A 27479-nucleotide genomic window follows, 5' to 3' on the forward strand; every position below is an offset into this window, starting at 1 on the left:
AGTGAAAATCCTATATATGTGGCATACCAACCTATTGCCAATGAAATACTCAAAGAGAATGACCTGAAATGCTAGTGATGACTTGTCCATCTGATGTTCAAGCTAAGGCAGCTTGAGCTGAAGCAACCAGCTGGGGACCCTACATGCAAAGAAATTATAGATGTGTGAGAAAGAGATTCTGGAAAGTCCAAAAAGAAGGTCTCTGAAAAGGGACTCTGTGAGTATTATCCATTAAGATCTGAAAACATGAGGCATTCTTGGAAGATAACAGAATAGGTAAGAAATGTCCAAGGTCTCCAAATTTCCTCCACAATTGGAGAGAATATGACCACAAAAATGAGTGTAGAGAACCAAAACTAAAGGGGTAAATCAGTTATCTTTCTAAGACAACTGGAGAGGACCTCAGGAAAGACACAACCACCAGTGGCTAAAGTTTGGCCTGAGTTAAGTATAAACACCTCTAGGCCAATTCCACTGAATCAACAAATAACAAACCTTGGGAGCAGCACTTTATAGAAGCAGAGCAGGTTCAAGCCTGAACTTTCTCTTCAGGAAGTTTCACCTCACAAAGATGGATGAATAAGGGAAGATTGAAGGATACACATACACATACACACACACACACACACACACATATTGTTTCTAGAAATCAGGTTTTGTGGTACTAACCAGACATGATCTCTGGATGAGAAAGAACGAGCACTTGCCCAGTGAGTATGGAACCACAGGAAATTACATTTTCAGGACAGCATAGCTGGAGGCCCTAACTGTGGCATGGAGAAGAAGAGGGCCTGAGGTTGAGCCCTGAGACAGAATTCAGAAAACAACAGTAAGAAGGATTTGAGACCTGGGCACCATTAGCCACAATTTGGATTAAAACCTAATTACAATAATAAACTGCTAAAAATAAAATAAAATAAATAAAAATGAGTAAGCAAAGAAAAAAATCTCAACTATAGATAGCTACTATTGTGTTAAAGGACATGGATTTATATTCAGAAGAAGATAGTGAGGTTTAAAATAAGCCACTCCTCCCCCAAAGAGTAATGCCAAATAATCAAAAGCCAAAAAAGAATTCTTGGAAGAACTTAAAAAGGAATTCAAAAATAAAATAAGAGAGATCAGGTAAAAATCAGGGAGAAAAAAACAATCCAAGAAAATTATGAAAATAAAGTTAATCAATTGGAAAAAGAAGTTCAAAATCTTTTTTCTTAATATCTTATTTTTCCTCAGTTACATGTAAAAACCAATTTTAACATTTATTTTTAAAACCTTGAGTTCCAAATTAGTTCCCTTTCTCCCTTCCTATACCACCTCTCATTGAGAAGGCAAGCAATTTGATATAGGTCATACATGTGTGGCCATGCAACATATCCATAATAGTCATGTTGTGAAAGAAAATATGCAGAAAAAAGCCTCAAGAAGAATAAAGTTAAAAAAGTATGCTTCAATCTGTATTCAGACACAAGAGGTTTAAAGTCTTAAGGAAGAAAATAACTCTTTGAAAACTAAAATTTGCCAAGAGGAATTGAATGATGTTATAAGACACCAAGAAAAAATAAAATAGAGGAAAATCTGGAACATCCTATTAGAAAAGCAACTGATCTGGAGAACAGATTGAAAAGAAACAACATAAGAATTGTTGGTAAAAATATGGATATATTATTACAAGAAAATATTATGGAAAATTGCCCTGAAGTTTTAGAACAAGATGGTCAAGTAGAAATAGGGGGGGGAAATCTGCCATTCACCACTGAAAGAGATCCCTGAAGGAAAACTTACAAGAACGTTATAGCCAAGTTTCAAAACTCCCAGGTTAAGAAGAAAATATTGCAAGCAACAAGAAAAAAAACCACTTAAATATTACAGAGATACAATCAGGATTACCCAAGACCTAGCAGCTTTCATAGTAAAAGACCACAGGTTTTGTAACATTATATTGTGATGAGCAAAAGAGCTGGGGTTGCAAGCAATAATAACTTACCAATCAAAGTTGAATATAATTCTGAATTTAAAAAATGAACATTTGATAAGCTGAAAGACTTTCAGGCATTTGTAACAAAAAAAGGCCAAAACTCAATGGAAAATTCAATATAAAAGATTCAGAAGAAATATAAGAAAACATTAAAGACTATAAGGGACTCATTAAGGTCAAGCTGTTTAATTCTTTTATATGAAAATGTTATCAGTATTCTTAAGAATCATTATAGCTAGTGTAGCTTGAAAGAAAAGATGGGATTGAGTTGTGTATGATGGAGAGATTCTAAAAAACAAAATTGGGTAGGATAAGATAAAAAAAGAGATATGATTTAGGGAGGTGTAGAAGTCTCCTGGACTTGTAGAGAGGTAAGAGGATGGGGAGAGAGTGTTTAAGAGACTTAGAATGCAGATTAAAATGTAGGAGCAAGGGGGAAAGGATAAGAGAGGATCTTTTAAAGGGGTGGGTGAAATAAGGAATAAATAGGAGGGTAAAGGCAAAGGATAAGGCAACTGGAATGATGTAAAAAGAGAGGCTGAGAAGAACAATAGTGAGTAAAAATAAGATGGAAGGAAATACACAAATAGTAACCATAACTTTGAATGTGAACAGGGTGAACTCACCCATAAAACAGAAACAGATAGCAGAAAGGATGAAAAATCAGAATCCAACAATATGTTATTGACAAGAAACACATTTAAGAATGAAAGATATGCAGAGTTAAAAATGTAGGGTTGGAATAGAATTTCACATGCTTCAGCTGATGCATAAAAGATAGGGATAGCAGGCATGAACTCAGACAAAGTTATGGCAAAAATAGATTTAATTAAAAGAAACAAACAAAGTAAATACATTTTGATAAAATGTACCATAGATAATGAATCAACATTAATACCAAAACTATATGTATCAAATACCATAGCATCTAAATTTTTAAAAGAAAAGGTAAATGAATTACGGGTAGAAATAAAGAGTTGTACCACAATAGTAGGAGACTTTAATCTTCCCTCTCAGAGCTAGATAACTCTAATCTCCCAAAAAAAAGTCAAGAAAGTAAATAGAATTTTAAGACAAGCTAGATATGATAGATATCTGGAGAGAATTAAATGAAAATAGAAAGAAATACACCTTTCTTTGCAGTTTATGATGGCTTTATGATGATTAGCCATATATTAGGACATAACAATTTTATAGTGAAAAACAGAAATATTAAAAGCATTTTTTTCATATAACAATGCAATAAAAATTATATTCAATAAGGGACCACAGAAACTTAGATTAAAAATTAATTGGAGATAATCTAGTCATAAAGAATGAGTGGGTTAAAAAACAAATCATAGAACTGATCAATAATTTCATTAAAGAGAATGACAATAATAAGACAACAGATCAATCCTGAAGGAATACAGCAAAAGCAGTGATCAGAGGAAAATTTGTATCTCTAAATGCTTACATCAATAAAACTTATCCCTGCTATTACTACTATTACTACTGCTACTACTACTACTCTACAATGATCATAAAAATAACCAAAATCATTTATGTAGTGCTGGAAATGTGTCAGGAGCTCTGCTAAGGGCTTCTTAATTATTTTGACATTTGGTCCTCACAAAAACCCTGAAAGGCAGGTGTTATGATTAGTCCCATTTTACAGTGGAATAAACTGAGTCCAAAAGAAGTTAAATGACTTGACCAGAGTTACCCAGGTAGTAAATGTCTGACACCAGATTTGAAGTCAGCACCTCCTCACTCCTGATCCAGGGCTCTATCCACTATATCACCTAGTTTTCTCTCCTTTTTAACAATTCAATATACCTCCTGAAATGAAAAAGCTCAGCCCCCATCATTATGTCTCCCTCTTTGACTAGTTGTTACCATAACTTCAGCTTGGATCTCTTAGTATGGGTCTCAAATCTCTTTATCCAATCTGGCTCTAATTATTCAGTTGCAGTATGCATGCCACAGCCTAACACATTGGCCAAATTTTCTGTCAATGAAGATTCTTGTTACCATATCTAGTAACTAGAACTTGTCTACTGACCATCCAGGTCCCAGGACTCATTTCAGTGTTTTTAGACAAATTAATATCAAATTAAGAAGAAAAAGGAACCCAAAATCCATACCCTTATAACCCGTGCAAAACTAATACTGATGTTCATGAATTCACAAGTATGGAGTTGGGGATCTTTATCTGAGGAAAGCTGCTTAAGGTGGGAGAGAAAGTTTGAGTAGGAGGGTAGCATCCTTGGATACATGTCATTCTCACCAACCACAGAAAGATCGCTCCTAGACAACTGCCACGATGATTATGCTTTTCTTTATTATTTCTTGCAACACTGGGAAAGAATAAACAACTTAAGGCAAAATTGATGTTCTCTTAACTCTGTTGCTTTGACACAAACAGAGAAATGAAACACATGCATTATGAGTCCTCAGTTTCATCTCTGTTTTCTTCCACTGGTCAACTAGAAAACAGAAAAAAAAATATGTTAAGCAAAAACGATTTTAAAATCTCTTAATATTTTATTTTTCTCTGTTGTATATAAAAACAACTTTAACATTCATTTTTTAAAAAATGCATTACGAATTCTCTCCCTCTTTCCCTCCTCACCCCTCCCTGACACAGTAAGCTGTTTTATATGTTATACATGTGAAATCATGCAAAAAATGTTAAACATTAGTCATGTTATGAAAGAAAACACAGGTTCTCCACCAAAAAGAAACCAAAAATATAGAATATGAAAAATGGTACACTTCAATCTTCATTCAGACTCCATTGTCTGTTTCTTGAGAAGCATATAGAATCTGAAATCATGAAACCTTCAGAAATATCTTGGATCACTGTATTGCTGAGAATAGGTAAGTTACTCATAGTAGAACATCACATAATATTGTTGTTCCTTGGTACAGTGCCCTACTGGTTCTACTTATTTCTCTTTGTATAAGCTCATGGAAGTTTTCCAGGTTTTTAAGAGAGCATCCTGTTCATCATTTCTTATGGCACAATAATATTCCATTACAAACATAAACAACTTGTTCAGTCACTCCCCAAAATGATGCACATCCCCTCATTTTCAGATTCTTTGCCACCACAAAAAAAGAGCTACTCTAAATATTTTTGTAGAAATAGGTCCTTTTCCTTTTCAAAAAATCTGTTTCAGATACAGAACTACTAATGGTATTGCTGAATCAAACGGCATGCATGATTTTAAAAACTGCAAAGCAAAAACAGTATTTTAATATTGCCTGCTCCCTTGTGAAAAAAGTATACTTTTTAAAATTTTACATCTTCTACATTTCTCAATATAGCCCTGCCTCCAACTCTTCCTAGAGAGTCATTCTTTATAAGGGTAATTAAAAAAGAAAGGTCTACTCAATTAACACATCTACTAGGTCCAATTCTATATACAAGGTTTTGTACCCATAGTATTCCTTCTTCCACATAAACTCTCCTCCTTATTTAAAAGACAGTGGATTGAGTGAAGGAATACCAAATGAATTCATCAAGTGCAGGAAAAAAAATGTCCATAAAGATCTGAAATTTAGAGTGGGTCCTTTCTTTCTGAGGTGAGAAGTTCTGAAGAGATTTAATATGTACCTGCCTTGGATTTACATTATAATGCTACATCCCGTCAAATATAGTAAAATTCAGTACAAAATAGATCCCTTTGAGCCTCCATTCTAAGAGGGAGGATTTCTCAAGGACCATCAGCCCCTGTGACAAAGGCAACCTGGTGGTGTAGAATTAAATTCATGCTCCAGTATTGTCCGTATGCCAGACAATATGGCATATGTCATAGAGCACTGGACTTTGAGTCAAGAGGATCTGAACTGATACTCAGCCTCTGAGGCTTATCCTCAAATCATTTAAACTTAACTAAAACTGAGGTATCTATCAAATGTGAAATGTCATGGGAAGGTGGTCAAAGCTGAAATCCTAGATACATGACATATCAAGCTATTCCCAATGAAATAGCCAAAGAGAGTTACCTGAAACGTGACAGGTGGCTTGTCCATCTGGTTTAAGCTAAGGCAGCTTGAACTGAAGCAACCAGCTTGGGACCCTGCAGGCAAAGAAATCATAGATGTGTGACAAAGAGATCCCAGACAGCCCAACCCTAAGGTCCCTGAAAGGGACTCTTTGACTACTATCTATTGCCCTTGATTATACAAAACCATCCCTATCAAAGAATATGGAAAGATATTTAATCATAAACATCCTTAAATGTTTAAGAAACATTTAAGCTCAAACCTGCTCAAAGAAAGATCCCTATCTGTATATTTCTCTGGATTTGAAGCTATAAGAAAGCTCCTCTGAAAGACAGCTTAGACTTTTTTATTGCAGCCTAGATAATGGCAAAACCGGAGGAGAAATGGGTAGATGTTAAAGAGACAAGCAGTGGATTCCAGGATCCAAGCCTGGATGATAAATTCTCAGGTAGGGAAGAGAGAGAATTCTGGGGTAGGAATTAGGATACATAAGGGATTCTTAATTGTTTTAGTACTGGTAACCATTTTTAATAGGATTGTTTTCCTTGACACTTGTGTGAGTTTAATTTTATGTATTTCAAAAAAATAATCTGACAAGGGGTCCACAGGATTCAACAGATTGCCAAAGAGGTCCATGAAACAAAAAAGGATCCCTAGGGTAAAAGGTCTCTGAAGTCGTTTCCATCCCTAACATTCTGGATTCAGTGATTGACTGAAACTGGGGGGGGGGGGATAATTACATGTGCACAAGCATTCAGATTGGACTGGGTTACAAATTGGACTTTTTCAAAAAGATGACCAGCTAATAGAACTCTTCTGTTAAATCTTATGCATGCCACACATGCTACACACCTATGATCTTCATTCACCCTGACACATAGGAGACAGGGGAGATTGATAACCATTTGACAAGTGAAAGAAAACTACAAATACACAACAAAATCCAAGCATTCTATGGACTCATAAGAATATTTTAGTCAAAGGGACAAAGGGAATGGGCTCTTGCTTTCAGAATGATCAGGGATGTCACCTTTTAGGAAACTAAGGGAAGAAACCTAAGTATTCTTGCCTAAGCCCACATTTGAGGTATCACCAAAGACTCCCATAGTAGATGAATTAAAAGTAAAAAGAAGTCCATACATCTGCAGCAAAGCAGGCTTCATGGTCGGCTTCTTTGCAGCACTTCTCCACCATTGCTCTGAAATCAGTAATGACGCCCTTGATCTGGTCATCAGTGATCTTGGGTTTGTGTTTCACAAGTTCCACCAGTATACTGGAGTGAAAGAAAACACATAAATGGCCATGAAATGTAAGGAGGGACCAGGCTGGCCAACCATACCTCATCTGTCCCTAGCACTAGGTCACAAATCAGAGGGGAGATGCTAGCATTGAAGCCTGAAATTTGGAGAAAGACATGAGGAAAGATGATCCTTTTGAAGACAGTAGTACCTCCTTGGGCCATTTTCCTGCCTTCCCCTTCAGGGATCCTAAACATCTTACCATAATCTTCATCATACGCATTTTGGTAATCTTAAAGCATGATACTAGTAGCAATCATTGCTATTATAAGTGACTTGCACTTGAATCACTTTCTAATGACTTTTTCCTAAAAGATTCTTGCTCTAAAACAGGAAGGTTTGCTCATGTCAGTAGAGTGTCTTTCTCATGCTCAAGGAAGGGGCAAATTTTGAGGAAAGTTTGAGGAAAGCAGGAGATGAAATGCTCCTGACCTTTGCTTCTTGATCTGCTTCTCCTCCTCAGGAAGTGTGCACAGCTCAGCGTGGAAGGTGAATGTGTCTGAAGAAAATGGCTTGGGCTGATATGTCTCATCAACGCCCAAGGAAGAGAAGCAGGGCCTGCGGTTCACCAAGGATTCTGTGCAGCATTTGGTGACTATATCACTCACTGGGGTCTTCTCATGGTGGCGGCATAGGTCGTCATATACAACACCCACCTAAAGCAAAAAGACAAAATTGGGTGAATTCACCAAATGGGTAAGATGAGACATTAGTATTTTAATGGACTAAATTGAACTGCTATATTAAAACCCACCCTTACTCATTGTCTCCATCGAATTTCAACCATTGAATTTTTAAGCTTCCATTCCATGAGCAATTTGAAACTTCTGAAAATGTAGGGTTTTTTAAAATAAATCAAGTAAAGCGTTTTGATTTGGGATTTTTTTTAGGAGCTCTACTTAAGAGGAGAAGTAATCTACATTTGTGAGGGACACTCTTCTGCCACACATTTTTTTATTTGCATCTCAAGGTAAAAGCTCCCAACAGTAGTATTAAAGTGGAAAAGAAAAGAAAAACTCACGTAGCTCTCAGCACAGGCTGCTCCCTCTGGGTCACTGAGTTTACAGCATTTAGCAATAACTTTTTCGAATTTATGTATAAGGCCAACCAAGGTTGGGGTTGACAGCTGAGGTGCTCTCCTGGTATAAGTGACCAGCACTCTGTAATTATAATGTTCCAAATGTTTGTAGTCACAGAATCAGTTTTTTGAAAAACAATAATGATAATTTTAATAATAATAACAACAGCATTAAAAACTGGTTAAGTAACAAACACCAACCCAGAGATAGTTTGACATCATTAAACTGTCCATCCCTCATGGTCAATACGGCCCTTCCACTTTTCTCTTTTCCTGGCCCTCCACTATCATGGCCTCCATATTTCACTCATCTATTCTACCCAGTTCTGTGTTTTGCATAGTAATGTCAAGCACATTTTATGAGGCTTCCCGGATCCCCTCAATGCTGTTCATATTTTCAATGATGAAAGTTTCCCAAATACCCCAGTTTTCCCCAGTATTGATCTGTCATACAGGGCTCTTTCTTCAACATGGAATTTACATGAGATTTTAGTCTCTACCACCTTTTGGTATTCTACAAGCTCACTATCCACTACAAAGAGTAGTCCAATCATTTAATTGTTCTGAATCATTTTGTTCACATTTCAGATGGTGTCCCAAGCTTCATATTTGCCTGAACAAGCCTGGCATCCTTTACTCTGTTTCTTCCTTTCATAGGTTTTTAGCATTGGATCACATCACTTTTCAAGCTTCAATTTTCCAATCTGAGGAATCTTATTTAGTTGAACATTGAATCATAGACTTAGAACAGGAAAGGCTCTTGGAGGCCATTGAGTTCAACAGCCTCATCTTCTAGAGAAGGAAACTGAGTCCTAGTGACTTGCCCAAGACTAGACAGCTAGCAAGTGTCAGTCAGGTCACAAGCAAATGTCCAACTCAGATCTTCCTGACTCAGAGCCCAGTGCTCTTTCACTGCCTCAGTCTATCAATAGTAGCAAACCAGTGGAAAGTCCAAGTGCTAGCCTTGCAATTATGAGGTATTACAGGAGCCAGAGGCTTTCAGAATACTTTTTGAAGCTTTTGTGTTTTGTGGCCTTTTATAAGAGACAGTCCTCCCATTTATTTAAACATTAAATATTAAGAGCTGATCAAGCTGTGAGGTCCCACTTACATATTTTCAAAATCATTTTCTCCAACTTTTTCATAAAGATCACATCTTTCTTTGAATAAATGGTTACTCTCATCAACAAGAGTTTTCTGTTGTTCAGTCTGAAAGTGAATAAAATGGTGCTTATAATATGTCCTCTGGGGACACATTACATATATTGCTTATTAATTTTTATTATTTATAACCAGTTTAGGAATCATGTTAGAATTAGCCCTCAACAGTCATTCCGTCCAGCTCACTTAATTTCATGCAAAAGCAAACTTAAAAGATCAGACAAGGATTTTCAAGACTTCTACACAAGGATGGTACAATTCCAGTGCCTAATGACCCTCATGCACAGGAGAATTCAGAAATTCTTCTGTACAGCAAAATTGTCTATTAAATTTCACCAGTCACAAAGCTTTTTTTTTCATTCTTAGTGTGAATGGAGAGAAGTAAGACTTCCTTTGTGAAAGAGTTGTGCTAGAATGACAGTCTCATTTCCAACCTTCCCTTCTCTAGCAAAATCTTAATTATTTTAAACATTACTCAAAACAACCTGATTTGAAAGCCCCGAATGAGATAAGAGTCCCAAGGTAAAGTTCAATTAGTATTTGTATGACCACTTTTTTTCCTTTCTTTTAAAAAAATAAGCTGTGCTGTCATTTCCAGATCAAGCAAATAAAGCAGTTTGATTTTTCTTTCTCATGAGAAACCTACCACTTTGGCATAGCAAGCAGGAGGGTCGGCTGTGGCGCAGCACTGCTCCAGTGTGTGCTCGTACTCCTTGGCAAGCCTTACCAGTGTGGTAACAGAAAGCTCAGGATGTCTTCTTCCAAGGTCATACAAATAACTTAAAAATGAACATCAAACAGGAATGAGTATGGTAAGGAACAAGATCAGCCCATAGCATTATTAGTCTGTCCTAAAGTTCCATAAATTTTGGAAAATTACAATAACAAAAAGAATTCTTACGTAAAATATTTAGACTTAACTTTGCCTATTGGTCTTTATATTGATAGATTCACCACAAGGTGTTAAATTTTCCTTTTTTCAAAACAATAGTTTTGTATAGTCCCACTGTACAGCATTACAGCATAACACTGAGTCCAGAGGGCACAGTAATAAATCTCCCAGTTCAACAATTATGACACTTAACTGCATCCTGCCTTCTGTTCTCATTTAGTGATCACATGACTGGATGGCTATCAACTTTTCAATTAGTCGGTATATCCCTGTAATGTTAACATTCTAACTTCTACTTCTCAGTATCCCTTAAAGTTCCTTGCTCAGAATAGTGAGTGGAATATGGACTCAACACATTTGTCCAATCAATGAAAGTGAATGGATGGATGGATCAGTGAATGGTGGAATGCATCAGAACAGCTCAGCAGACAGGGAGCAAGTCAAAGTTTCCCTTTCTTCCTTAATAAATGAATGATAGTATCCTCAAGCCTCCAGGCCACAAAGTGCATTCCTCCAGCCAGAACATGTCCCAAGTAATCTCCAAGTTCCCAGATATCTGTCCTCTCTGGGCCAAGCAGGGCAATCATCATTGGCCTCTTCTTGAGGTTGAAGGAAAGAGAGTAAATTTCATGGAGCCAAAGAAGAGGTACACTTAACCTAAAGTCACAGAGTCATTGACCTGGATCCATGACTAAGTACAGCAGAAGACACAAAGAATAAGTTTTGTCTCTATTTGACCCTAAAATACTTGGGAGAGGAAAAGGCAAGGAACAGAAGAATAAGATGACAAGTTTAATTACGTGGCTAAGAAGACATCTTTTGCTTCTTTGTAGTTTTGGCAGGCGTCCTTGGTTTCTACATATTTAACAAGTAAGTTAGGGAGGTCACCAGGAATGTCATCATTCTCTAATTCAGCAATGCACTGGCTCTTCTCCATTAGAGGTTTGTCACAGCATTTTCCAAGTTTAGAGGAAATTGAATCTTTGTTCTGACAAATGTAGTCAGCAAGAGCCACCTACAAGGTGTAAGAGAGAAGCGGTTAACATAGCTCGCAACACTCTAAGACTCTAGGGACTCCAATCCAACTCTTTCCCTTCTAGAATGCCCTGTGGCGCCTCTCTATTTTAATAAACTCTTCGTCCCTTGAACTCCTTCCTCTGAAGATCCTTCCACGTCCTTGCAGCCTCAGAAGACTGACATTCCCCTAGAGACAGTTCATCCCTGCCCACCTCCTCCAGAATGGGGCATCGCTTCTCTAATTTTTATGTCTGTTCTGGACACACACACACACACACACACACACACACACACACACATACACACACACACACACACACACACACACACATATTGGGACAAGAGAGAGTGCAGGTGTGAAGGGTTCCTTGCCCCCTCGCTGCCACTTTCAGACCCTTACCTTACCACCTGCACTCACTGTCTTCCTTTGAAGTTCAACCCAAACAGATGTATCATCCTGTCCAGACCCTAGTGGGTTTGATCAACCTCCCCCAGTTCATTCTCCCTCCTTTCTTCTGAGATTGAGTATTTGGTTTCAGATCCAGTCTCTCCCCACTCATATCTATCCTCCACTTCACTGATTTTTCCAAGGCTTAGGTCTAAACATGTCACTCCCCTGTTTAGTGACTTAATGGGTCCTTAGTACTTCCAGGATCAAGTAGGAACTCCTCTGTTTGGTATCCAAAATTCTCCACAGTCTTTTCCCTCCCTACCTTGCTAGTCTGCTTACACTTTGCTCCATTCCGCAAGCTCTCCAAACCAGGGACACTGGCCTCCTTTGCACTGGCTCTCCCCCATACCTCAGTGCTCTTTCCCCCTCATCTTTGCATCTTAGATTTCCTAACTTTCTTAAAATGGATTAAGAGGTCCTCCAGCTGTAAGACCTTTCCCTCTTCAGATTACCTTCCATGTACTCTATGTATATCTTGTGTATTCACTGTGCATTTTCCTGTTGCTTCCTCCTACCAGAATGTAAGCTCTTTGAGAACAGGGACTGTTGTTGTCTCTCTCTTTGCAGCCCCAACATATATAGAACAGTGGCCAGCACACAGAAGGTGCTGAATCAATGCTTATTGACTGACCAGCTGACTAGCAGCCACATTTACCCCAGCCTTGATGGGTTTTTTTTCCATGATAACAATCAAAAATAAAAGTACTATTATTATTAATACTTAAGTATACCATGAATAATTAATAAACTATGAAGAAGTAATTTTGGTAAAGGAAGTAAGAGAGAGAGAGAGAGAGAGAGAGAGAGAGAGAGAGAGAGAGAGAGAGAGAGAGAGAGAGAGAGAGAGAGAGATTGAGGATACTAGGAACCAGGGTGTCAGAAAAAAATGGGAAATTTTCTCAAAATGGGGTTGGGGGAGGCAATGAGAACACTAGAAACAAACTTTGTCTAATGTATTTCGCCATCTTCATAATGAACTCCTTTACTATATCCAGCAACAAGCAATTATTAAGTGCCTCCCACTCGTAAGTTACTATGCTAGCTCCAGGAATTTGAAGGCAAAAAGTACTTATCTTCTAAAAGCTTAAGTTCTATCCAGGGAGATAAAAAATACATACATAAGTTGTATAGAAATATATACAAGTCAATACGTGGTAATTTTCTGCTCAAAGAAATGAATGGCTAGAGAGGCCAGAAAAGGTAGGAGGACACTAAATACAGGGGGACACTTAAGCTTAGCCTACTGCTTGGTAGACAGTAGGTGCTTAATAATGTCAATTGACTGGCTGACTGAAAGAATAAATTGAGGTTTGAAAGGAACTACAAATTCAAATTTATTCATCATGATTTCTCTGATTCCAAATTTGTTCAATTTGTGTATAAAAAAACTCATATAAGTACATGATAGAGAAGGTTATATCAAAAATTAATTGGTTAATACCGATAAATACTTACTCTATCATCAGCACACTCCAATAGGTCACCATGGCAACATTCTGTATAAATCTTGATAAGATCATCCACTATTTTATGGAGTTCAGCAAATTCAATCTTAGGGAATTTCTGACTTAGCCAAGCTATGAGGCTAGAAAGAAAATCCACAATAGGTCAATTATTAGAATTTAAAACTTTAAAGAAAATTTCCTGGAAATTATTTTTTAAAATTGCTATGAAGTTCTTGAATGAGTTGACATGTAGAAAGTATCAGATACAGAACTTGAACCTCAAGTCATTCTGACTCAGAGGACAATACTCTATACACTCTGCCATACTTCCTTATTATTAATCTTTGGGAAGCACAAGTATTGCCCAACCTTTTGTGTTAACAGTGGCCATCACTGTTATATCTTTAAGGTCTTAGAAGGCATTAGCCCCATGTTTCACTCTTTTTGCAAGTCCTAAGCACTTAATTAATATGGTTACCTAGAGACTCTAATGGGATACTTTGGGGACCCCCACTACAGTGAGGTACTTCAGGCAATCAAATCCAAGTGGATGAGTACTTTTACAATGGAATGAGAATCAGGGCTTAACTGGGCTCAATGAGACTATATTGTGAGCCAAAGTGGTAGACAGAGGATTAGAGAGAACCAGACACAATAACCAATATGGCAGAAGGAGGAATTGAAACATTAATCTGAGTCAAGCAGGAATGAAGTGAGTGGGGTTGTGGGAAAACCTCACCTCTCTAAAAAGCCTCTCTAATACTCAAGACTGGAGGATAAACATTTTAAGACTTTTCTTATAAAACTGGACTACAAATGCCTGCCACTTTTATTACACAGACTGAACAGGAAATGTCCACTTACGAGATAATTAAATTGATTCTGTGTCAGGTTTAATTGGTTTGAATTTAATGGAATTTACTTGATATTGTCCTGTATCTTCCTAAGTCCTGATTGTTTTGTCTCTGAACTTAGTGCAGAAAAACACTATCCTCTGAGTTCAATTTAGAAATCCACTTCTGCAAATCACTGTTCTATTATTACCCTCAAGGAATTCTGCTATTCATAGGAGAAGAGGTAGAAACAAGGCAAGTTTTCCTTCAAGGAAGTCTGGTTTGCTATGCAAAGAAGTTGGTCCCACTATCTTTTAACCTTGCCAGTGGACTCAAACAATGAACTTTTCTCAGTCATAGGAGAGAAGGGAACTGTTATCCATTTCATTCAATTTCCAACTGTCAATCAATCACATTGCTGCCTGTGTTTCTGTTATGTAACCAATCATGTTGTCTTCAATGCCATGATGTCACCTACTCTGTTCTATACATTGTACTATGCTTATAAAAAGAGTTGCATCTTCAATACTTTGACTTGGCTAATTAAAGCAATCATTAAACCCATTCCCCTGGCAGGTTAATATCCTTATAATAAAATTTAATTTTGCTTGGAGAAAGAGTGTCATTTGACCTTTTTGTTGAATTTCACTTGCATCAGATGTTTTGACTTTCTGCAAGTGATGAAATGAACAACCAAAAGTGGTGATAATTATAGATGTTGGAATACCAGGTCTTTTACATCTTTGCTTCTTTAAAAAATACAAAGGATTTTAGGCAAATGGAACTTAGAAACTTACCCAGCCTTAGCAACTCTCTCTCCAAATTTGTCTAAAGTGGAACATCGAAATCTATGCATGTCACCTTCATGTACTATTTTTTTTCTTAAAGCAGAGAGCTGTAGAAAAAAGAAATGACATTTTTCAAAAATACAGTTTTCCTGTTTTCATTAATATGAAAAATAAATGTCCTACAAAATCCTCATAAATTAATTCCAAGTTTTCTTTATAATTTAAGGTGTTTAACCTGAGTTCCATGACAGAGAGCCAGAGAGAGAGAGAGAAAGAGAGAGAGAGAGAGAGAGAGAGAGAGAGAGAAAGTTGAGAGGCTGTTTTGTATGAAGACTGCTCACCAACCAATAAGGTATGCACTTGGCCTTGTTTTCTCAGAAGCAGTGATAGATTTTTGGACTTAGTCCTTAAAGCTCACTTTCTGGTGCCTCTTATGACCAAGGTGACACAATTAGAAGAGAATTATTCAGAAATAAGAAAAACCATCACAATGTATGTAATACATTGTAAGTTGCAAGAGGAAAAGGGATACCTTGAGTTTTCTATTGGTGCCCTGTGACTTTAATGTTATCTAATAGCGGACTGAGAATTACATGGTGGATTAGAATTGAAGCTAGGATAATCATTTCTAGTAACAAAATGTGTGAATCTATCGAGTTAATTGGCCACAAGCACAACCATTAGTTCACTGAATGCTTAACCTCTCTGGGTCTCGGTATCCTCACCTTCAATAAAATTATTAAGTAGAAGTATCACTAAAGTCCCTCCCAGCTCACAATACCTATTGCTATCTGCAATTTGAAATCTTTCCTATCCTATATCCTGATGGAAAAGTTATTGATCTTTGCTAAATAGGATATACTCTGCACATGTGGAAAATTATATAGCACATGTTCTCAGTTTCAAAACATTTAAGACAAATCTTTTTAACAACTATCAAAGTTAAATTACTTACTGACTAACCAACATTAGATTTGGAAATAAAGTAAACATGTATAAGATTTGAGGAGGATCTCAAAGGAACTCATGTTTAAAACATCTCTTTAAATAGCTTACTGCATGCCTAAAATGTCATTATTGGAGATACATTCCATCAAGTTAAGGAATTGTTTCTCTTAGGATACTCTTTTGAAAATGAAAAGACCATTAGGGTAATAGAATTCAATTATTAATATTTCAATGTGAATTACTTTGTGAGATTATTTTTTAAAGAAGACACCAGAATGAGGGGGAAGAGGACAGGGTATATTTGGATAGAGGAGGAGCCTTTCTTGGGAGAGTGGACTTGGGAACGTTATTGCCCTGGAGGACTTTGGACAATAAAGAGTCAGCATAAGGGTACAAAATACCTTCTGGGGTATGGGAAAGAGCCTAAAGGAAACAAGGAGACAAACTTCACCTGCTTGCCAATTTTTCACAAGGCCAACTACATGACCAGGCAGCTAGGTGGCCCAGTGCATAGAGTACTAAGCTTACAATCAGGAAGACTCATCTCCATGAGTTCGAATCTGGCATCAGACACTTAGTAGCTGTGTGAACCTGGGCAAGTCACTTATCGCTGTTTGCCTTGGTTCTTCATCTATGAAATGACGTGGAGAAGGAAATGGCAAACTGCTCCAGTATCTTTGCAAAGAAAACCTCAAATGGGTTCACAAGATGTAGACATGGCTGGACAATAAGAAAACTATGTCATCAGCTATGTCATCAATCCTACCTAATGTTCCCAATATTGTCAGTCAGCACAACTCAATCTTCTGCCTACCATACTCTGTCCACTCCAAATTCCTTCACAAATATAAATTAACATGAATTTACAAAATCATACACACTCACACACTTACACATATACAATGCTGACAATAGGAATCAGAAAATTCTCAAATGCATTATTACAACTAATGAAATTGTAGAATGGATTGGAAAATTTAAGCATCACAGAGACAGATCCTATCACACTACCATTCACAGACATGAGATCAGTACTGAAGAGGAAAAAGGAAGGATCATGTATTTAGAGTTGGAAAGAGCACCAAGTACTATCCCCTCACATAACAGATTAGAAAACAGAGGCCAGGACAAATTAAGTGATTTTCAGAGAGTCACACAGCCAGTAAGCATTTGAGACAGGACTTCAACCCAAGTCTTCCTGACTTCACCATACCCCTCCTCAACAACCTTCTGCACTGTACCACAGTGCCTCTCAAGCCAAGGGCCAGGACTCAAGTGCTGATCAATCATCATGGTAAGCTAAATGGGACTTCTTAGATCCAGGTCAGAGATTCCACAGTGATTTACTCTCCCTCCCTCCCTCCGTCTCTCTGTCTCTCTGTCTCTCTGTCTCTCTGTCTCTCTGTCACTCTCTCTCTCTCTCCCTCTCTCTCTCTCTCTCTCTCCCTCTCTCCCTCTCTCTCTCTCTCTCTCTCTCTCTCTCTCTCTCTCTCTCTCTCTCTCTCTCTCTCTCTCTCTCACTCACACACACACACATACACACACAAACACATGTATACACACACAAACACACCTACCTTTTCATTGAGGCATGTGGCTTTGTCATCAGCCTGGCAACATTCTTTCACTGTTTCCTTATACCGATGACCGTAGACAACAAGTGCTGGGGCACAGAAGTAGGGTTGTCTTCTGGCAACCTCATGCAGGTAGCTGAAATTAGCAAGGAGAATCCAGTGGTCACTTTTGACAATGAATGTCAGCAAAGCTGTGCCCATCTCACCCAGAACCAAGTGATAGCAGGTTACTCCTTGAACTGAACCCAGCTAGATTTGACTTCTGCTGCCCCTCTAGTCTGGAGCTGTGACTTCAATGGCATTCTTTCAGATCTAACTAGGAATTTCTGTGTCTAGGGCAACCACCACCAACAAGGCCTGGGACAAGTGGTGTAAAAGTCCCCCTGAAGATGAGGAATGAAGAGACTAGCAAGTACCTAGAGAGCATAGCAAAAGTGTCAGGGAAGGCCATGCATCAGGAGTGATTCACCAAGACCCAGAATCTTCTCATAGAAGTTAGTTATTCCACACTGATCAAAGGACTATAAATGTTTTCAGATTTCTCTGAATCCACCTCCACTAGGACTCTAAATCTAGGTCCAGGTCTGAGCATAGAAAATTCTGAGCAGGGAAATTCCCTCTATCTCTGCAGACTGGCCACTTTTCAGTAACATAACAGTTTTTGCTAAGCTGCTTGGGTCACTGGGACCACAGAATTCCAAAGTTAGAAAGGGGTACAAAGACTGTCTGATCTAATCCCCTCATTTCATAGATGAGGTAACTGAGGCCGAAGTAACTTCAATGACTTGCCTGTGCCAACTAGATGGCAATGTGCCATCTGAAAACATAGGGTCTTTTTGCAGGAAGACAGGAGAAACTTAGTAGCTGTGTGAGACTGGGCATGTCATATAATCTTTGTCTGCCTCAGTTGCCTCATCCAAAAATATGAAAATCACAACAGTATCTAAATGATTTGTGGTGGGGATCTAAGAAAATTATGTTTGTAACCCCCTTAGCACAGGCCTAGGCACATAGTAGGTGCTTCATATGTGTTTATTCTCCTTCCCCCTTGGTCACACAGAGTTAGTATATATGACCTATGCCAGCGCTCCTCGTATCCTGTGGTGGCCTACTAGCCCTTCATTCACTTTCTGATCTCACTTACTGTCCTACTACTTTTTTTTCATTCTCTTGGACAGCTTGGCACAGAACTTCAGGTTCAGGGTCAATGATTTTAGGGAGGTCTGGGTGGTCATCTTTGTGGCTCAGGAAGCAATGATTTCTCTCAGGTTCCTCTTTAGCACAACAGTCTGCCATTTCGCCATATACCTCCCGAAGACTTGCCACTTTACATAACTCATCCCCTAAAAGTTGGTGCTAGGAAGAAAAAAATAGTTGGTTAGTCACTGACCATTTAAAGCTCTGGGAATAGTTGACTTTCTTATTTGGATGGAACAAAACTCAGGAGACAAGAACTTAGCAGAGGATGCTGCCTTAACATTCTTCTGTTCCTCTCAAATTATCTTTCTCTTAGTTCAAAGCAATTAGCTATATTTTTTTAACGAGAGGTAACAGTTCCAGACTGGTATTTGGGTGAGAAGTTCAAGAACAAAGAGGGAAATGGGCTTCTTGGTGGGACACATTACTATTGACTCTGATTTGTCTGAAATGAAACGAAGAGAGAAGGTCAAACTCAACCACAGAGCTGATACTCACAAGGGATTTGCCACAATTTTCTGCTGTCTCATCAGCAGCACAGCCTTTTGCAAATTCCACAACCTTAAGCATTAATTCTTTGTGATGTTCATATGGGCATTTCTGGAGGTATTGTGCAAATGTGATCAACAGACTGAAACAAAGAGGTGTTATCATTACTGAAAGCAAAGATAACATTAAATATTTTTTTTGAAACCATTATAAAATGTTTGCTTTGCTGAAGATCCAATCACACCCATGCCACCTCCAGGTTAGCTAGAGGACCATCTATGCCATGCCAAGGTGGGTAGAGTACCGAGGTATCCTGGGAGAGAGAAACAGGGGTGGCATATGCCTCATGGGTGAACCACCACCACCATCACCACCACCTCAACCACCAGCACCTCTACTCACACACAGGTGGAGACAGCCCAGGACTCTACACACAAGAGCCCTAGGGATAGCATCATCCTTCTAAGGACATACCTTGTACCACTCCGACATCCCCACAGCCATTAACAAGGGGATCAACACTTGTACAGATGACCTATGACAACTGACTTTGAGGCTGCTTCCACCCCTGACCTCTTCAGCAGCCTCAGTTACTGAAGCCTAAGAAAAGTTAGTTCTCATCACCAAAGTCCTTCACTCAACACTAGAAACACAGAATGGCTTTTTCAGTGGAAATGTCATTAAACCACATTCATCACTATTTTACGCTAACGTCCATGGAATTTTTTTAAACTGCCTTGTAGCTGCATTCTCTTGGATGTGTTCTCCTTGAGAACAGGGTCTGCTTTGTTTTTCTATTTGTGTGTACCTCCAGCCCTTAGCACAGTGTGTAATGGTTGATTTTTTTCATTCATTCACTCTCCAAGGAGCAATGGATATTATCTCTTCCTCACTACTCCTACAAAAGGAGAGAAGGTAACAAGCATTTATATAGTACCTACTGTGTGCCAGGCACTGCGCTCAGCACTTTCCTAATATTATCTCACTGGATCCTCACAATCTCATACAAACCTGGCTGTCAGAATCTCTAGTCTCACAACATGCTTAGGGACTGAGAAGTTTAAAGGGGTATTCCTCCAAAAGACATTGGCATTTTAACAGTTAAACAAATAACAAAAAGTCTCCAAGTTTTAGTCAGTGGATGAGGATTTTGTGGAGGAAGGAGAGCATCTCCCTAACTGCCCATAAAATACGTACATTCTATGTAAACTACGTATAAGACAATCAGTAACTGAAGTCAATTCAATGAGGCATATAGGACCTCAACTCTAGAAGACATGAGGACAAAGACTGCCCTCAACATTTAGCACATCACTGATTACTAGGCGTGTTACCTAGGGAAAGTCATTCAATCACTGTCTGCCTCAGTTTCCTTATCTGTAAAAATGAGAATGACAAGAGCATCCAACTCAATATTGTGAGAATAATTGAGATCATATCTGACAAGCACTTTACAAACCTTAAAGCACTATGTAAGCACGACCTATTGTCGTTAATTCCACAAATATAATGAAGTGCCCTTTGTATGGTATGTACCAGCAACATTACAGCACAGTCTGAGGTACTGCACGTTTCTGAGCAGCATCCCTGTCAACATACATGACCTTCCATCAAGAACGCTCTGAGTCACAGCAGCCCCCAGTCCATGATGCTAAGCTTCAATTGGGTGGAATGGATGCAGACAAACATAATCCCTAATTGTTCTGCTCCAAACAGCTCCCTTTACTGTCTCTCCATTCAATGCCAGGCTATTAGACTTGGACCTGCTTAGGTCAATACAACATGTCCTCTGTTAGATTTCTGAGTATCTCCATGGAACTCAATATCTCCCTGAGTCCCTTTGAAGGTCAAAACTCCAGTCTAGACCTTCCTTCCATAGGCCAGAAAAGCCAGGATGGAGTGAGATTGAAAGAATATGTCAGATAACATCTTTTCCAAAACAGGTTCTTTCCTAAGTTTTTCATTTCTCAATAATTTATTTTAATGACAATAGCACTTTGGAGCTTCATGATCATATCATATTCCATCCCACAAGCTGTGAAATAACTTCAATATCAAAGGAACAGTATTAGAGAGCATTCACAAGCTGCCCTGTCCCTTGGGAAGGACCACCATGGGAGAGATCCTGAAAGCAAACTCTTAAGTGTAATGATACCCTTCCATTGCCCATAGAGCATGCTCAGCTGCCATTTGTGGTGACCATGTGGAAATGTGATGTGCCTACTTGCAGCCATAAGTGACATCAGGGACTCATAGGGGACATGTTAAATAGTTCTTTAATTAGCTACTGAGCCAGAAACCAATGACAACTGAACATGTTCTGTGGGGGAGATGGCAGAAACAGGGGAAAGGGACCTACTATGTAATGTATAAAGGGATACTGTCACAATCAATATTGATGGGAAAATGAATCCAAATTTTCAATAGTTATACTTACAGGGCTTTCATATTGTCTTCACCCAAATCTCTATATCGTTTGGCAATCTCACTCTTAGCTAAAAATAAAACAAAGAACAATGATTTATATGTGTGTATATATATGTGTGTATATACATGTATACATATTATATATATATAAAACCACCACACATGAAGAATACCTCTTCTTAGGAGGCATAGTTTATTTATCTCTTGCAAAATATGGTGCTTCCAGCAGCACAGAAAAATCTCGTAGAATAATCAAACTCAAATCAATATATCATATGGAGGATTGTTGATTGGCAAAGATACTCTTTGAACCATCACTTGAACTTCATGAGTTTTTTCCTCAAATCTAAGTAGGGATTTTTATAGTTTTTTATGAAAACTTAAATACACAAGAAAAGAAAAAAACATATAGTAAATTTAAATATTGAAACTTAAATACAAAATGAGAATAAAAGGATGTCATATGCATAGGAATAATGTAAGAGAGGATTCAAAATATGCAGCAATAAATTTCCATTTCAAGAAAGCTTCCATAATAAATACTACGCATTGTGTTGAGAACTGTCCATCTTTTCTTTGTTTCCTTGTAAGTATTAATTTGTTCTCTGCTGTATACTTTTTACTTTGTTCTTTTCCCCCTTCCTCCCCACCTCCCCTAGAAAGCTCCAATTGAGCATGGATATATATTGATATAAGTATATACATACACATATACATATAGATACTACATACATACATATTTAGACATATATATTCCCTAATAAATTCTATTCCTGATCTTTGATTTTATGTTTGTGTTATCTCTAATTTCCTATCCCTCCTAATTCCTCTACTTTACTTCTACCCACTACCTTGCACTCCTATTACTTAACCTATTCCTCCAAGGATCCCTCATTCTCCCATTCCCATAAATCTAAACTCCCTTCTATACCCACCTTTGACCTATCACCTCACTCTCCTCTCTGGCAATCCCTCCCTTATCCTCTCCCTGCTCCTTATCCCCTTAGCATTTTATTTCTTTCTCAATTTAGAAGACTTTTATGCTCTTCTAGATATGTATGCATTGTTCCATTTTGAACATATTCTCAATGAAAGTAGGTTTACAGAATTGCCAGCCCTCCTCCCCATCTAAGTTCTCTCTGTCAGTTTTTGTTCTTGCACTTCATTTGTATAATTTAGCTGCTCCTAAATGGTTATAATTTTTAAAGTCATATCATACTCAGGTCTACCTCAATATTTCTTATGAACTACCAAATTGCTAATAACAAACTTAGACATATATTTTACACACATAAAAAGTAAACAGTCTGTCCTTATTGAGTCCTTTGTAATTAGCCTTTGGTATATAACATATTTCTCTTGACTTTTGTATTGTGAATCTTCTATTAAGATCACTTTTGTGTTGTTTTTCTTTTTTAACAATGTCCTGAAAGTCTGACAACTTCATTAAATGTTCAGTTTTTTTCACTGAGGATTATGCTTAGCTTTGCTGGGTATGATACTTTGGGCTAGAACTCTAGTTCTTCTACTTTGTGATATATAGTGTTCCAAGACCTGGGGTCTTTTAGTGGTGCCACTGCTAAGTCTTGTGTGATTCTAATTGTGAACCATCATATCTAAATTGATTTTTTTTCTGGCTACGCATAATATTTTATCCTTGAACTGGGAGTTTCAGAATGTTACTAATATTCCTGTGGGTTTTCCTCATAGAACAGCTTTCAGGAGGTAATTAGTATGCTTTTTTTCTAATTTTACTTTTCTCTCTTCTTCTAATGCTTCAGGATAATTTTTTAAAATTATTTCTTGTATTATTGTACCAAGATGTCTTGTTGATCATGGCTTCCAGATAGCCCAATTATTCTTATGTTTTCTCTTCATGATACATTCTCCAGATCAGTTGTTTTTCTTTTGAGATGTTTCACATTCTTTTCTATTTTTTCATTCTTTTATTGTTTTATTATTCCTTGACATCGTATAACTTTGCTGACTTCCCCTTTCCCACTTCTAATTTTCAAGGAGTTGTTTTCTTCCTTAAGGTTCTGGATCTCCTTTTCTAATTGGTTGACTTTCTTTTCATAAATTTTTTCTTTCTCTTGAATTGTTCTTATTTTTTAGTTTTTCCTCAATCACTCTCATTTGATTTTTAAAGTCTTTTTTTTAAGTGCTTCTATGATTTTTTTTGGCAGGTGACCATTTGATTTGCTGTTTCTTTGCTTCATTATCCTCCTCTGAAGATGAACCCTGGTCTTCTCTATTCCCATAGTCACTCTCTATGGTTAGATTTTGTGCATTTTTTGAAAATTTGTAGTAGCTCAATTTTTGTAATTATTTCTAGTCCTGGGGTGTGGGAAATGGTGCCTCTGTTCTCAGATCCTTCTTCAGTTCTCCCCTGTGGCCCAGAACCTGAAATGAAGACCTCCAGCTTAATGTAAGTGCCCACAGCCAGCAGTGTCCCCAAAGCACTGCTTCTGACTCTTCAGGGTGTGTCCTGGTTCCTTCTCACCCCCAGCTGCATCTCTATGGTGCATTCTTTATCATCTGAGATTCCCTCAATCTTCCGTGACTCAGATGCCCTTAAAAGTTCCTGTGCCTGGGGCCAAGGCAGCCTCCCAACACAGATAAGAGGGGTTTACTCTTCATAGGAACCAAACCTCATCCTGGGATTTTTCTTAAAATCTTCTCTCAGTATCTCAGGAGGATCCCTGCTCTCCCCCTACTCTCATTCATTTTTACTGATCTGTGTTCACCCTGAGGTTCCCCTTTTGTGGGGGAAAATCTTGAGGACTTGGAATTTTCTGACCTACTCCAGTATCTTCCCAGAATCCTTTCATTTTTTACGGTTTATTAGGTGATTTTCAATCGTGTCCAACTATTCATGATTCTTCAAGGATTTTTTTTGGCAAAGATACTGAAGCAGTCTTCCATTTTCTTCTCCAGCTCATTTTAGAAATGAGGAAACAGAGGGAAACAGGATTGAGTGCATGACTCAATACTGTACAAATCAAAAAGTGAATGAAGCCAGACTTGAACTCAGGTCTTCCTGACTGCAGGTCCAGACTCTATTTACCTAACTGCCAAAGTAGGATTAGTTCTTCTATGGCTTCTTCTGAGGAGTGAGAGGAAGGAGGTCTGCCTGAATTTCAAATACTATAATTTGAAACTCTAATTATAAAATTTGTCTAAGGGTTCTAGATTTTTGTATGCTGAGGCAGAACTCATGATATACTAGCTGAGGAAAAAGGAGAAATAAGTGCCATTTTGTCTTTGAGGTTGCACAACTTTAAAAAGTCATGGTGCCTACGTGTTCTCCATCTACAAAAAAAGGTTACTGAAAGTATCCTGTCTAACTCATTGACAATAATAGACAGTCCAATGAAATAACTTCTTTGACATTATATAGATGCAATCACCCTAAAGAATATTTTCCATCTACAAAGGAAATTAAACACAAAGGTACCACAAATCACCAAAGATTCAATCTTCATTTAGCCTCTCTTTCTGCATTAAAAGAGATCATGAATAGAAAGATTCTTACGTGCATCTCGACGGAAGATGTCCCTGGAATGAACAAAGCTGAAGAGGAAAATAAGGGAAAGAAAGGTGATCCACTTCATCTTCTCAACAGTTTGTAGGATTGGTGGAGGAGAGAAGGTAGGATATTTAGAGGAGAAATGGATTAATACACATTTTTAACCAGTAATTGTAAATTATTAACTGCATTTCATTTCCTCCCACTGATTTCAAAATTCAGAATATTCTTGCAAAACTGTGTTTGCCCAAACTTCATACACAGGTTTGCCACCTGGAACTGTCTTCTCAAAAAGACCTTGTAAATTCATTAAGGTTATGTAAAATACCTTATCAAGTTCCAAACAAGAAACTAAAACATTTATGTCTTTTATTCAATACAGTGTCCTTTATCCCAGATTCCCATTTGGACAATTTATTTTGTGATAGTTGTAAAATTTTAACCAACCTGGAAGCTAGATTTGGAGAGTTGAATGAACCAGGGCTCTAAGTTCAGAAATGTGCGTTTGCAAATCATTTGTACTGCTGAACTTACCTAATGGTAATGAAAATCTGGGAAAAAAAATTACAAAATGAAAAGGATTAGAATTCTTCCATTTCATTCATTTCTACTTTCACTCAAGAAATGTTGAAGGTTAAGAAGTCTCCATATGGCCCAGTATGGACAGAATAGCTTCTAGAACATCTAGAATACAGCTAAATGTCCAAGAACTTTGCATCAACAGGCCCTGACCCTCAAAGGCAATTGCCCTTTCTGAAGCTCACTTTATTTCTTTAATTTGGCTTCATTTGTGGTCCTTACAAATGATGGTAGAAAATAATTGAAATGATTGATGATAATAATGATCTTGGCAACACTGAGGTACAAATCAAGTGGCACTTCCTGTAACCTTGAAAATGCTGAGATACCCTTCATTAGACTGAAGCAGCCTGAGTATTCATGGGAGATAGCAACACTGGTAGGGATAAACACTAAGCCCATATTATCAGGGAGCTGTGGATACATATAGGTCAGAGCAAAGCGGGAGGAGAAGAAGAAAAGGTAGGAAAAGAGCAGGATGGAGGAGGAGCGGAGCCAAAATGGTGGTGTAATTATAGTGACTCACATGAGTTCTCTGCCAAACTCCTCCAAATACCTTTGTAAAATGACTCTAAACCAATTCTAAAGCAGCAGAACCCACAGAAAGACAGAGTGAAACAAATTTCCAGCTCAAGAAAACTTGGAAGCTCAGCAGAAAAGAGCAACCCAGTGTAGGCTGGGAACCAGCAAAACCAGAGCAGGCCTTGGAAGTGACATTCTCTTATACTCCTAAGGAAAATAAACATTCATTTTAAAGCCAATTGCTGGCTCTAGCAGACTCTCGCTCTACAAGGAGTTTAGATTCACCGTGGGAGACCTAATCACATAGTCCCAGCATCTTGGTTCAGAGGCAATTTGTCTAATTTGTATCTGACTAAGAATAATGTTTATTTCGTCACAGACAAGTGGTCATCCAGCCCCTGCTTAAAAACCTCTGATGAGAGGAGAACTGCCATCTTTCAGGTCAGTCCATTCCATTTTCAGTCAGCTGTAATTTATATGAAACTTTTCCTTTCCTTGAGTTTAAAGCTACCATTGACACCCAACATCATAAGATGAAGCCTACATGAACATGAAAACCCTCCAAAGACATGTAGTTGCTGTCACCACCCTGATAAGTTTCTTTTCTAGTTTCTTCAGTCAGTTCCCTCACTATTATTGGTGCCTACACTTGGAAGGGTTCTCACTTTCCTGTTGTAGTGAAATGAGCACTGGTCTGGCAGCCAGGATGTCCTGGTTTGAATCTCACCTCCACCATATGCTGGCTGTCTATTCTATGGACCAAGCATTTAATTTCTCTGAGATGTAGTTTCCTTTTCTGTAGAATGGGGATAACGAGACCTAAAGTACCTATCATAAGTGATCATTATAAAAATCAAATAACATGATGTATGCATGTAACATTGAAAATGTTGAAGTTTGACATAAATGTCAATTATTTTACTTATTACTACTACTGAAGTCCTACCAAATTTCTTTTATGAGACAAATATGGTGCTGATACATAAACCAGGAAGAGCAAAGCCAGAGAAAGAAAATTATACATCAATTTCCCTCAAGAATATTGATGTAAAAAAATCCTAAATAAAATACTAATTAGTTGACTATACCGATACATCACAAATATTATGCATTGTGACCAAATTTATAAAAGGAATGCAGTGCTGGTACCCATGTAAATCATCAGTGTTTCTTTTATATCACGGGCAAATCTGTATAAGAAGAGATAATATAACATATTTCATTTAAAATACCCAAAGGTAATGTAAAATAACTGGGAATATACTAGAAAAGACAAAACCAAA

At 37.8% G+C, this 27479-nt stretch overlaps 1 protein-coding gene across 1 annotated transcript; it reads right to left on the reverse strand.

Annotated features, from left to right (window-relative positions):
* Positions 1 to 4276: 4276 nt before the first annotated feature.
* Positions 4277 to 25226, reverse strand: LOC140514225 (albumin-like). Its single transcript, XM_072624342.1, has 15 exons — positions 25102 to 25226; positions 21577 to 21634; positions 19149 to 19281; positions 18598 to 18809; positions 17457 to 17589; positions 14941 to 15038; positions 13321 to 13450; positions 11198 to 11412; positions 10152 to 10284; positions 9456 to 9553; positions 8288 to 8426; positions 7699 to 7922; positions 7109 to 7241; positions 5969 to 6042; positions 4277 to 4443 (listed from the first exon to the last, which is right to left on the reverse strand). Exons 1-14 carry the CDS (start codon positions 25178 to 25180, stop codon positions 6001 to 6003), a joined length of 1827 nt encoding a protein of 608 aa, XP_072480443.1. The 5' UTR covers positions 25181 to 25226; the 3' UTR covers positions 4277 to 4443; positions 5969 to 6000.
* Between the last annotated feature and the right edge of the window lie 2253 nt (positions 25227 to 27479).

This window comes from Notamacropus eugenii, chromosome 7 (genome assembly GCF_028372415.1).
Source record: "Notamacropus eugenii isolate mMacEug1 chromosome 7, mMacEug1.pri_v2, whole genome shotgun sequence".
NCBI lineage: Eukaryota > Metazoa > Chordata > Mammalia > Diprotodontia > Macropodidae > Notamacropus > Notamacropus eugenii.